Below are 14,266 nucleotides of genomic sequence, written 5' to 3'. Positions count from 1 at the left end.
GAGTGTAACAGGATGTCCCTTTCTAAGTACACTATATTGTACCTACCTATTCTTGTACCTCCAAATGTATTACTAAACGTACATAAAATTTAATCTATTTGCCTAAAGTATTTATGTCCTGCAAAATGAGTGTCTTGCAATATATTCAGAACATGACAGTTTGGTGTCTTGTGCAAAAATGTCAATGTGTGTGGTCAGCCACCTCAAAATATATTACAATCAGGTACTGTAGGTATTTCATATGTGACACCTGTTAACACTGGCTGTTCTACCAGTGAGGTAGGACATTGCAGGTAAGATGCTAATTGGAAAATTAATAACTTGAAAAAGATTTTTTAGGTTGTAAGGTACAAGTTTTTCTGCTCAGTTCTGGACTGTTCTGTGTTGCCCCATTGACACATACTCATTCCAGTAATAAGATATCAACGATCTACTCCACTGAACTTCTATCGCTTCCCCCCATCCCCCTTTTTTCTTGATCCCCTTCCTGCAGACAATCATAAAGACAGGGTGCCACTACCTCTCATTCTCTTCACCCTGCGATGGATAGTGTACTGCTGCAATCTCTGTAATGAGGCTAAAATATAGCCTTTTATACTCATCATCCTATCAGTTACAGAGTAACACAATAATTTTTTAATAGAAGAGTGGAGAGAACACAAGAAACTCTAGAATTCACCTAAAATTGCTCAATGCTGTCAGTAGTTTCATCTACAAGAAGGGCACCCAGTACTCCATCATATTTGGCTGTCTCAGGGTATGGAAAACTGAATTAGGAACATAACCCAGGCTTCCCATGTGGCCTCAGGACTATATGACTTTCCCCTCACCACCTCTGGTAGTTAAGCAAAGAATTTTCTGTAGTGTCAGATCACTGCTTATACTCACAGGTAGTTTGCCAAATTGTGCTCTTGCAAAGTGTGAGTTTCAAAACCATGAGGTATTGTATCAAAATAGTCATTGCCAATTCCACAAATGAAACATTTGGTCTGGAAGAGAGAGAAAATGAAGTCATGTACTCAGTTTTATCAATGAGACAACGGTCATCCTGCTGAAAGAATGAAACAATATATTAATTTTTGCTATTTTCAGTAATGAGTAACTTACAGTGAGCCTGGTATAAAAAAAATGTAGCTGGATAAGTTGGACTTATCCAGCTAAGTGGCACCGTTAAATATCCGGCTATGGTCAGTGGGTGCCACTTAGCCAGACAAATGAATTATCTGGCTACGTTTTTAGCCGGATAACTCAGGGGAGGGGAATGGGCAGATCAGAGAGGAATCAAGTTAGCCAGATAAGTCCGACAGCAACAGGGCTGTCCTAAAGTTAGCTACATAAAATTATCTGGCTAACTTTAAGATAGCCAGATATAATCAACGGTGTTGCCATGCCACTGAATATCCCAGCTAATGTAGCTGGATAAGTTTATCGAGCTAACTTGCTGAGCTGCACAGTGACTGAATATTGCCCCTATAATTAGTACTGCTGCCCATCAATTTCATTCTTTTTTGATTTCTCCACATTTGGATAACTTTTTGCGGTCAGATCTGGTGTACTAAAATCCTATGAAACGTAAGCCATAACCAAGATAGAGATGGCTCAGCACCATATCTTAATGAAAGATTTGCTGATGCTAAGCCATGTAAAATGACTCCCCCCGACGTTCAACATAAGAGATGCATTAGAACTATACACTTCCCGCTCTCATCCGACTCTTCTTTCCATCTGACACTATGCATACATTTATTTCACCTGCGAACATACAGAGCAGACAATGCTAAAGCTCCTGGCAGGAGCCCTAAAAATATAAAAATTATATTTTCAAACTTTACCTCCATGTCTTCTCTCACTTGTTCTTGTTGATCTCTTAACTCCCCAAAAGCATCAATAATTAGACCTGGTGTTTTAAAGTGCAAGGAAAATTAGCAACATACTCAGGGTGACATTTTATAAATAGTGGAGTAAATTTTCAGGAAGTCACCTAACCGGCATTCAATGGAGTACATTTTCAAAGGGGTTTCTTGCGTAAAGATTGCATATACGTAAGTCGCATGAACTAGTGAATATGCTATTTTATAAACAGCAAGAGTACACACATATTTTAAATTTCACATGTACATTTTATGGTGAAAAAAAAGGAGTGAGCTGGGAGTACTCTGGGACGGGGATTCAGAAGAATTCACGGTAGTTGCTATTTTGTACGATAATAATTTTACACCTGCTGGCTGGTGCAAGTGAAATTTGATTTGTCTGTTGTCTGCAGTGTTTGGGTGAGAGGTCTGGGTGAACCCTTTGGCACTTCACCTTGGGTCCAATCCCTGGAACGTACCCAGTCACATGGCTGGAGTATGGTCAGGTCGGCGCCATTTAAAAACTAGTACGACCGAGAAGGGTGCAAGGGTGCACCTGTCCCTGACTCGGGATCTAGGATAAGTTAAGGGGGGCTCTGGAGGGGAGCAGGGGTGAAGGGTGGAGGCTTCAGCCTTTGAGGGGCCAGGGGGTGGGACATGGGTGGATTTAGCCTTTGGGGGGGCTGGGAGTGGTTGACTTTGGTGGGGGGGGGGGGGGGGGGGGGCTGTCACCACTGCATGCATATTTGCACTTATTTTTCCTTTTTTGGGGAGTCAGGGCTGCTTCAATCAGCGGTCCCAGTTGAAACAGGGATCAGCACTGACCCCAGCACAACCTCCCTGTTTGGCCTTGGTTTATTTATTTATGTTTTTTTACTACCGCTTTAAATGTGCGGCGGGAGCTTCAGGACCCATGTTAGAATCCTGGGCCTCCTGTCGCACATCTAACACTTCCCTAGGAGGTGGTGTTATTTTATTGCAGTTGACCACCTTATTTGGCCATGATAAAATATTAGCTTCAAATTGCATATCAATGACCTTCTTTGCATGTATTTCCATTATTCATGCATGCAAATCGGATGTGAAGAAGGTCATTTTAATATGGGATGCTATCTGGGTGAGGAGATGTAAAATATCATGTGATATACGTGATATAACGTATCTAGAGTCCTAACACATCTTAATGAATGATCCAGTAAGACAGAAGCTTGTCCATTACAGTTCTCTGATTCCTATCTATATTAACCTCTCCATCCAACGTTTAATAATACTGTATTGCGGCCAGCACATGTTATTTACCTTGAATGATGGCCAATAGGATGACAATAACAAAGAAGAAGAAGGTGATGTCAAAGACGATGCGATACATTTCATAAGGATCTCCAGCAGGGTCTTCAATTTCATCACCGATGCCACCCCCTGCTCGGACACCCACATACATATGGAAGAGGTAACACTGGGAAGAGAAATAAGAGCAGAATCCTGTAATTCGGTATGAGAGGACAAAATCCTTGTAGGATCACATTCCACTGTCACTGAGTTTTCCCTTATGAAGTTTATAAACTTAGAAATATGACAGCAGAAACAGACCATATGGCCTGTCTAATATGCCAATCCATACTTACTACTCAGCTTTACAGTACCCACTACCACCTTGGAAATCTCCTGAGCTTGCTTTCTTAAATTCATAATTCAGATGCTGTTCCATGCATCCCCACCCTTGTTGTAAAGGAATATTTCCTGAGTCTATCCCTTTTCTTTCTCATCTCATATGGGTTCTAGAGCTTTCTTTTCATTGAAAGAGACCCGCTTCCTGTGCATGGAAACGTTGGAGGTATTTATCGTATCTCCCCTATCCCACCTTTCCTCTAGGGTATACATGTTTAGATTTTTAAGTCTGTCCCCATATACGACAAAGACCACTGGCCATTTTAGCAACCACCCTCTGGATAAGCTCCATCTAGTTTATATTCTTTTGAAAGTGCGGTATTGAGAATTGTATCCAGTATTCCAAATGAGGTCTCACCATGGACATAAACAGGGGCAACATTACCTTCTTTTTTTCCTGCTGACCGTTCCTCTCCCTATGCATCCAAGCAATCTTTTTGGCTTTTACTGTAGACCTATCCAGCTGTTGGCCACCTTAAAATCGTCAGATATAATCACCCTAGATCCCATTCTTCTTTCATACTTAGGTTTTCGTAACCCAAATGCAAGACTGCATTTTTAGTTCTAAATCTTAGCTTCAGCAGAGCCATTACAAGGGTATTAGGCGACCTAGGTGAACCTTCTGCCTTGGCCCCCTCCTCCCCCCGGTCAGGGTTCCAGTTCCAGCCCCAACCTCATTCTCTCAGACAGGCCCCCTCTCTTACACACACACTTAGGTTCCTTGTCTCATTCACACACGAACCCTTACACAGACTCCCTCCCTCTCTCTCACTAACTCCATTGCTCTCTCAAACACACACAATCCTTCATAGTTACACACACACACAAACAGAGGAGCCACTTGTGGCTCATCGAGACTCCACTTCTCTCGGCCGCAAGCAGGATGGGTGCTGCTCATGGCTTGCTGAGTCTCTGCTTCTCTCGGCCACAAGCAGGATGGGCGCTGCTCGCAGCCCACCGAGTGTCTGTATTTCTCGGCTGCAAGCAGGATGGGTTCTGCTCACGACCTGCCGAGTCTCTGCCACTTGTGGCCTGCCGAGTCTTTACTCCTCTTGGCCATATGTGGTATGGGCTCTGCTCGCGGCCCCTAATGGCTGGCGCCCTAGGCGACCACCTAGTTCACCTACTGGGACATGCCAGCCCTGGTTTCCAGACTAGACCATTCCTCGAGCTTCACTAGATTCACACCTTCCTGGCTGTTTATCCTGTTTCAGATTTTGGTATCATTTGCAAAAAGACAAACTCTTACAATCGTTCTGCAATGTTGCTTAAGAAAATGTTGAAAAGAACCAGTCCTGCAGCACATTACTAGTAACACTATTCTCCTTGCAATGAACTCCATTTACCATTACCCTTTGTCCCCTCTCATTCAACCAGTTTCTAATCCAGACAGTCACTTTACAGCCCATAGTGAGAACACTTAATCTATGTGGAACCGTGTTAAAGGCCTTACTGAAATTCAAGTAGACCTACATCTTGCACGCTTTCCTGATCCAACTCCTTGGTCAGCCAATCAAAGAAATTGATCAGATTCGTCTGACAAGACATGCTATCTATGATCTTGTAATCCATTGGATTCCAGAAACTGCACTATCCTCTGTTTTAGCAGCAATTAATTTCCTCACCACAGAGATTGATCTAAATGGCCTGTAGTTCCCAGCTTCCTCCTTACTTTGACTTTTGTGAAAAGGAAACACATCTGCTTGTGTCCAGTCCACTGAACTTCTCCCAACTCTAAAGAATCACTGAAAAGGTCAGCAAGCAGAGCTGCCAGAGCTTCTCTAAGTTCCCTTAATACCCCTGGATATATCCCATATGGCTCCATTACTTTATCTGCTTAAAATTTAGTTAGTTCTTCATGAACACACTTTTCTGAAATTTGTTTCAGGTTTATCTCACTTCCAATCTTATATGCATTTATTTTATGTGACTCTACTCCTGGCCCTTCCCCGGAGAACAACAAACATAAATATTTGTTAAGCAATTCTTCCTTTTCCTTGTCAGTCTCCACATGTTCCTCCCCTTCACCTCTAAATCTCACAATGCCATTTTTGCATTTCCTCCTATCACTAATACATCTAAAAAATAAAGTTTAGACCCCCTGTTGCTCAGATACACATGATTCAGAGGGAGGTATCCTCCAAGGATACTTGTAAAATAGGACGGTTAAATATCCCAATACATAGGTTGTGGTTAAGGCTGAAGCAGCCCAGACAATTGTAGACAAAGAGCATGCAGATGTGAATGACTCTCCATTGCCTATATCATTTGCTAATAAGCAGGTGTGAATATGAAGAGATATATATGTTGAAAAGGGTGGCTGAAAGCAAAGATCCTTGTGGTACTTCCAATTTAAGTTCAGCTTTCTCCGAAAGGGAGTTGCTTACTTTCACTTGAAATGAACAATCTTGTAAAAATGATCTAAACCATTGCAGAGTGATGCCACTAAGGCCAATTTTGGATAGCCAATGTAACAGTATCTGATGGTTTACTGTATCAAATGCCGCCGAGAGGTCAAGCAATACAAGTAAATAAGATTGGCCAGTATCAAAACCTCTTAATACGGTATCTGACAAAGCAAGTAACATTAATGGATCCCAAAAGGCACTCTTATGGGAATAAGAGGAAATGTATTTATTATGGTGTCTGTTTAGTTTTAATTGAGCCATCAAACTAATGCAGTCCCTTTTCTGGTATTATCTGGGAAGGTAGGTGTCACGATCTTGAGGGTAGACTCTGAAGCAGCTGACAGTTGAGGCCAAGATATCAGAACAGAACCGAGAAGCAGAAGCGTGGTCAGACAGGCAGGGTCAAGGCAGGTGGAGTTCAAGGGTGGTTTGCAGGAAAATATTGGCCCGGGGATTTTTTCAAAACCGGCCCATGGTACTTTCCCTGCAGCACATATCTCAATATCTGCCAAAGCATGCAAAGTTAACCCTGGAACCTAGCAGAACTGAGCCAAAATATCTCCAAAATAAACTCAATCTTTCCTAAATAACTAAGAAGTTGAGCACATTCTAGACCAAGGGTGAGCAGAGCTGCAGCCCCCATTCCATCCATGCAAATTGGTTGGGTCCTTTACACATCTGCTTATATCTCTTATAGAGATATATCCTGGATTTCTGGTCTGGCTCTTGATCCAGTTGCAAGTAATGATTGCTAGCCAGTGTCTGACACACACACGCTCAGTGACAAACAGATTTTTAGATTGCATAGACTTTATTGGCACATACACACTGACAACCACAATGACACATACTCTTTCTCAGACACAAAGACACACCCACATAATGAGAGAGTGTGTGTGTATGTGTCAGAAAAAAAGATACCCACACACAGAATTTCTCTCACAGACAAAGTAGGTATGGGTGTGTGTCTCTCACTTTCTCTGACACAGACACACAAACACTCTTTCTGACATGCTACTGTTATACTGCTGCTTAGGTGCTCACACCTAATGACCCCGACCAATGGCACCAGTAGCCCCTGTGACATAGTAAGGTCAAAGGCTATCGGCGCCATTTTGAATACCGGCAGCCAACGGAGTGAGTGCAGGAGATGGCTCCCGGACCCCCCGCTGGACCACAAGGGAGTTTTGGTAAGTCTTGGGGGGTCAGGAGGGTGGGGAGTTGTAGTTAATTCAATTTTAACCGGGAAACGAATAGGAATGAACACATGAATGTATCGGGGGCCCCCTTGCCGAATGCAACGTATCTGCCCCCCGACGAATGCGAAAACCGAATGCAACGAATGCCGTCCCTCTGCACATCCCTAATAATGGGAGATTTCAATTACCCCAATATTGACTGGGTAAATGTAACATCAGGACATTTTAGGCATATAAAGTTCCTAGATGTAATAAATGACTGCTTCATGGAGCAATTGCTTCAGTAACCAATGAGAGAGGGAGCTATTTTAGATTTAATTCTTTTAATTCTTAGTGGAGTTAACGGTGGGGCCACTTGGCAATAGTGATCATAGCATGATCAAATTTAAAACTAATAACTGGAAGAGCGATAATAAGTAAATCTACAGGTTTAACACTAAATTTAACACTAAATAAAAGGGCGTACGGGTTAAAGCACCTTTTAAGCTTTAACCCGTACGCCCTTTGGCAATACGTTGTAATACGTTATAACTTCTTCCCGCCTTATCTTCCTTCCAGCTTGTTGCAAGCTTCCAAGTTCTCCTCCCCCTGTTGATTGTAACTTTGACTTATTCCTACCTATTGTTATCTTCGTTCACTTGAATTGTTACTCCAGTTATACCCCTTGTTAAATGCAAACCGATCCGATATGGTTATTTACTATGAAGGTCGGTATATAAAACTGTTAAATAATAAATAAATAAATACAATTTTCAAAAGGGAAATTTTGTTAAAATGAGGAAAATATTTAGAAAAACTGAAAGGTGCATCTGCAAAGGTTAAAAGTGTTCAACAGGCATGAACTTTTTAAAAAATACAATCGTAGACATACAGTCCACATGTATTCCATGCATTAAGAAAGGTGGAAGGAAGGCAAAACGATTACTGGCATGCTTAAAGATGAGGTAAAAGAGGCTATTTTAGTCAAAAAAATATCTTTCAAATATTGGAAGAAGGATCCATCTGAAGAAAATAGGAAAAAGCATAAGCATTATCAAGTTAAGTGTAAAACATTGATAAGACAGGGGAAGAGAGAATTTGAAATAAAGTTTGCCACAGAGGCAAAAACTCATAAGAAAAAAGTTTTAAAATATATCCAAAGCAAGAAACCTGTGAGGGAGTCGGTTGGACCATTAGATAACCGAGGGGTTAGAGGGGCTCTTAAAGAAGATAAGGCCATTGCGGAAAGACTAAATGAATTCTTTGCTTCTGTGTTTACTAATGAGGATGTTGGGAAGATACCAGTTCCAGAAATGGTTTTCAAGGGTGATGAGTCAAATGAACTGAACCAAATCACTGTGAACCTCAAAGATGTAGTAGGCCAGATTGACAAGCTAAAGAGTAGCAAATCACCTGGACCAGATGGTATACACCCCAGGGTTCTGAACGAACTAAAAAATGAAATTTCAGATTTATTAGTTAAAATTTGTAACCTATCATTAAAGTCATCCATTTTACCTGAAGACTGGAGGGTGGCCAATGTAACTCCAATATTTAAAAAGGACTCCAGGGGCAATCCAGGAAACTATAGACCAGTGAACCTGGCTTCAGTGCTGGGAAAAATAGTGGAAACTATTCTAAAGATCAAAATCGCAGAGCAAGTAGAAAGCCATGGTTTAATGGAAAACAGTCAACATGGATTTACCCAAGGGAAGTCTTGCCTCACAAATCTTCTTCATTTTTTGAAGGGGTTAAAAAACATGTGGATAAAGGTGAATCGGTAGATTATTTGGATTTTCAGAAGGCGTTTGACAAAGACCCTCATGAGAGGCTTCTAAGAAAACTAAAAAGTCATGGGATAGGAGGCGATGTCCTTTTGTGGACTACAAACTGGTTAAAAGACAGGAAACAGAGAGTAGGATTAAATGTCAATTTTCTCAGTGGAAAAGGGTAAACAGTGGAGTGCCTCAGGGAACTGTACTTGGACCGGTGCTTTTCAATATATTTATAAATAATCTGGAAAGGAATACGACGAGTGAGGTTATCAAATTTGCAGATGATACAAAATTATTCAGAGTAGTTAAATCACAAGCGGATTGTGATAAATTGCAGGAGGACCTTGCAGTACTGGAAGATTGGGCAACCAAATGGCAGATGAAATTTAATGTGGACAAGTGCAAGGTGTTGCATATAGGAAAAAATAACTCTTGCTGTAGTTACACGATGTTAGGTCCATATTAGGTGCTACCACCCAGGAAAAATATCTAGGCATAATAGTGGATAATACTTTGAAATCGTCAGCTCAGTGTGCTGCAGCAGTCAAAAAAGCAAACAGAATGTTAGGAATTATTAAGAAGGGAATGGTTGACAAAATGGAAAATGTCATAATGCCTCTCTATTGCCCCATGGTGAGACCGCACCTTAAATACTGTGTACAGTTCTGGTTGCTGCATCTCAAAAAAGATATAGTTGCGATGGAGAAGGTCTAGAGAAGGGCAACCAAATTGATAAAGGGGATGGAACAGCTCTCCTATGAGGAACGGCTGAAGAGGTTAGGGCTGTTCAGCTTGAAGAAGAGACGGCTGAGGGGAGATATGATAGAGGTCTTTAAACTAATGAGAGGTCTTGAACGAGTAGATGTGAATCGGTTATTTACACTTTCGGATAATAGAAGGACTAGGGGGCACTCTATGAAGTTAGCAAGTAGCACATTTAAGTCGAATCAGAGAAAATTCTTTTTCACTCAATGCACAATTAAGCTCTGGAATTTGTTGCCAGAAGATGTGGTTAGTGCAATTAGTGTAGCTGGGTTTAAAAAAGGTTTCGATAAGTTCTTGGAGAAGTCCATTAACTGCTATTAATCAACTGACTTAGAGAATGGCCTCTGCTATTAATGGCATCAGTAGCATGGGATCTTCTTATTGTTTGGATCCATGCCAGGTTCTTGTGGCCTGGTTTGGCCTCTGTTGGAAACAGAATGCTGGGCTTGATGGACCCTTGGCTTGACCCAGCATGACAATTTCTTATGTTCTTATGTAAAACATAATTAATAATATTAAAACCATAATAATAAAAATAATACATATGTCAAGCAGGCAACAGCCAATGAATATCCAGTAATTAAAATGACTCACATGTTTTCTAATATTTCTCAAACACCAAACAGCAGACACATGAAATAACATCCACAAATTTAAAATAATAGGATTGGAGGTGGAGGAGAGAGAGAAGTGCCGGACCTTAAATACCTGCTATAGCTGAAGGAGTGCAAGGGTGAGGAGGGTTCTCCCGGCCCCCGACGAACCTATTGCCATTGACTTCCTGACCTCGACATCATCAGGGCGGGACTGGCAGGACCATCAAAAGTCGGCCCCCTGCGGTGTCTCAGTGAGGTGGAGGAGAGAGAGAAGTGCTGGACTTTAATTACCTGCTACAGCTGAAGGAGTGCAGGGGTGAGGAGAGTTCTCCTGGCCCCCGACAAATCTATTGCTATTGACTTCCTGACGTCGATGTCATCAGGGCGGGACCGGCAGGACCATCAAAAGCCAGTCTCCCTGTGGCGCTTTGACTCCGCTGGCGCATCACCGAAGCCACGCACGCCAAAGAGGCACGTGGCTTTGTCTGGATTTCGTTAACATCCAGGAATTTGGAAAAGGATCTTATTACTTATGAAATGTGAGCAATAATTTCTTCTGGTTTTTTTGCTATTTCTCTCAACTGAGACCTCCATCCAGGAAGGCAGTAGTTTGTTTTGAGAAAAAAAGTTGAGAAGAATGATCAAAGGCTTTACCTTGTTAATTTAAAATTGGAGAAAATGATGCCTCATACAAAAAGGAAGGCGAAAGTAAGGGAGATGGTTACATCATCTCCCTTGTTAGAACCCTCCCAGCCTCGGATCCCTACTTTTTTCACACCTACACCTGGTATAAATCCGGTGGAGAAGGCCACTGAAGGATCTGATACAGAGCTGGTATCAGCCCTACAGGCCGAAATATCTTTAAGCCCCGGTGCCCCCAGTACTCCCCCCCCACCTCAATTAATTCCTATAGATTTCCTAAATATACAAGTTGATACAGAGGAAAAGAGAGGAGGAGCCAAGGCTATAGTGAGAGAATTGGAATCGGGATCTGTAAGCAGCAGTGTTTTACATATTGATAAACCAGCAGAGATTACATTAGATTCTCTTTGGTTAGCTGTTAAATCTTTAGAGACGGCAATTGTTAACTTAACAAAAGTTACAATGAATTCAAATCAACGCTTCACTAATATTGAGGCGTCCCTTTTAAAGTATGATAAAGAAATGGGGCAGCTGGAAAAGGGAATGGCTAATATGGAAAGTTGCCAACAAAGATTTGCAAGAGCTAAGATATTATATGACAAAAAGCTTGAAGCCATAGAGAACTCGCAAAAGTATCTGAATCTCAGAATATTAAATTTTCCGAAACATGGTCTAATAACACCACATGATATGTTTAAGGATTATTTAAGTCAGATTTTAAAATTGCCACAGAAAGCAATGCCAGCCATCTCAAAGATTTACTATGTACTTGTAAGAGGTATCATTCCATCAGGCAGCAAACCAGAGGAAAATTCACTAAACTTGACAGGAATAATTGAAGCCACCCCGGATACTCTCATATCAACTAGATCAATATTACATGTTTCCTTTGCTTTTGCTTCGGACCGTGATGTAGTATTTCATCTCTATATGCGAAATCGAGTGGCCTTATTTCATGGTGATAAAATCTGGATTTATCCCGATTTCTCAAGAATGACGCAAGGAGAAGAAAATTCCTTGAATTAAGATCAGAAGTGGAAACAAAGGGGGGGGGGGGGGGGGGGTGGAGTGTAAAATGACATTTAAATTTCCCTGTAAATGTGAAATATTTTGTCAAAATCAGAAATATGTATTCTTTGAGCTATCACAGCTGCAAACTTTTCTTGATTCTAATATTCGAGAGACTATAGCTTTGGAATCAGAGGCAATGTAGAAATAAACCAGGTATAAAATATAATTTTCAATTGTTGTATGGGGGAGAAATTTGTCCTCCTTATTTACCTTTATAACTGCTTTGTTGCATCTCCCTTCCTGGAAATTATTACTTTGACGAATGGATAAATATAATTTCTATTTTGATGTATTTTTCAGAATTACAAATATCTGTATTCATTAAAAATTACTTTTTGTATTTGAAAATGCATAAATAAAAAAAAATAAATAATAGGATTAAAAATCTCCAGCTTTCCATACCTGGGATCTTTTGATTTCCAATCACCCATAGATTGTTGTGGATTGGGGGGAGGGGATCTCACTGTTATTGATCTGAAGCTACGAGTTGCTGAAGTTAGTAATCTGTTGTAGATCTGATGCCTGATGGGCGGAGCAATCAGATAGGAGTAGCAATCTGTTAGGAATCTGATGTTAGTTAGACTGCGGAGATAGCAGTCTGTTATGGATCTGTGTTGCGGGCTCCTGAAGAGGAAGGAGTTAGCAATCTTGTTAGGAAAGCTCTGTATAGAGCTGGGAGTAGCAATCTGTAATTCTGATATAGTAGTGGGTGGATCCCTGGGCCGGTGGCAGATGACCACGCCCCCAGGAGGATATCCCGAGAGGGACCACCAGCTAGGCTTCAGTATGGAGACAGACACACATTAGTTCTTTTATTAAACAGGTTTTTGAAACCACCAGAGGTGGCAGTAGTGAGCTGATATGCCCAGCAGGGCTGTAGACCCTCAGGTACCGGAACAGTGATCCAGGATGGCTGAGCTGTTGAGAAACTATAGAAAGTGAGTAGGCAGAGTAGGCAGAGTTCATGAACAGAACTAGATGACAAAACTCACATAAGGTCTCAAGGAAGCTCAGGAGCTGGAAAGGCTTAGGCCCTCGAGGAGCGAGTACCTGGTTCCAGGAAAAGCTCTGAGAGAGCGATGGTAACTCACAATTGTTTGTAGCAGTGATAGCTTCCAGGTAGTAGAGAATCTTCAGAATATCCAGGAACATGGACCCTCGAGAAGCGAGTACCGGTTCCTATGTGTAATCTGAAAGTAAAGAAAAAGAGCGAGGCCCCCGAGGAGTGGGTACCTCTGGTAAGTCCGAGGAGGCAGAGTAGCATAGGTAGCGAAACCCTTGCTAACTCAGTTAGTTAGCGATAACAGAGACCTTTAAATATTGGAAGCGGATGATGTCATCTCAGGGGGACGCCCCTGAGGTTCGTGCCCTTGCTGGTACTTCAATCAGAGCGCGCGTGCGCCCTAAGTCTTCAGACAACATGGCGGATCTGCAACGTCGAGCCGGACTGGGGATGCCATAAGGAGACGGCATGGAGGTGCCGCAGCAGCCAGCCGTCCATCAGACCCGGAGGGAGTCGCCATAGAGGTAAAGAGGGCGGAGTGAGGGCATCGAGCAGCGACGGTCGCAACACTCACAATCTTTATCCTCTCTCCCCCTCACACATGCTGTCACATGTACAGACTCTGTCACTCACATATATGCTGTCAAATATACAAGATCTCTTGCTCTCACACACCCATGTAGTCTCGCATAAACACAGCCTCACAGACAAATGCAGGCTCTCACTCTCTCATACATACACAGTCTCACACATACGCAGGCTCTCTCGCTCTTTTATACACATGCAGGCTCTGACACACACATGCAGGTTCTCTCACTCTCTCATGCACACATGCAGGCTCTCTCACTGTCTCATACACATGGAGGCTGTCACACACACACACACATGCAGGCTGTTGCATACATACATGCAGGTGCTCTGTTTCTTTCTCTCACACACACTCATACATTCTCTCTCTCTCTCACACACACACACACACACACACATATACACACCTTCAGCTTTCAAACCTTCCTCTTAATTCTGGGCCTTGTCTTTGGCTGTTGTTGGATGGCAGCGCTGCTCCCCACTGCAGGAAGGAAGGTGGAAGGATCCACTGTTACTACACTGCTCTGCAAGGTTGGGGGAAGGGTTGCATGGCCTCATAGGCTTCTCTCCTGGCAGGAGCAAGATGGGTTTAGCCATGACCTTGCATGTCTCTCTCCCGGCTGTGGCAAGATGGGTTCTGCTGCGGCCTCACAGGCCTCTCTGCCATGGCTCTACATGGCTGTCTTCAGACTGCAGCAGCAGCCTCACAGGCCTTTCTGCCG

The 14,266-nt window shown here is 42.4% G+C and overlaps 1 protein-coding gene across 1 annotated transcript in view; it reads right to left on the bottom strand.

Annotated features, from left to right (window-relative positions):
* The window catches only part of RYR3 (ryanodine receptor 3), a 1,291,138-nt gene that overhangs the window by 17,693 nt on the left and 1,259,179 nt on the right, over positions 1 to 14,266 (bottom strand). The window contains 3 exon segments of the mRNA XM_029600192.1: positions 889 to 989; positions 1,833 to 1,897; positions 3,150 to 3,306. Coding sequence (XP_029456052.1) covers positions 889 to 989; positions 1,833 to 1,897; positions 3,150 to 3,306 — 323 coding nt within the window.

This window comes from Rhinatrema bivittatum, chromosome 4 (assembly GCF_901001135.1).
Source record: "Rhinatrema bivittatum chromosome 4, aRhiBiv1.1, whole genome shotgun sequence".
In the NCBI taxonomy this organism is placed as follows: Eukaryota; Metazoa; Chordata; class Amphibia; order Gymnophiona; family Rhinatrematidae; genus Rhinatrema; species Rhinatrema bivittatum.
This window is presented reverse-complemented; position numbering and strand designations above follow the sequence as displayed.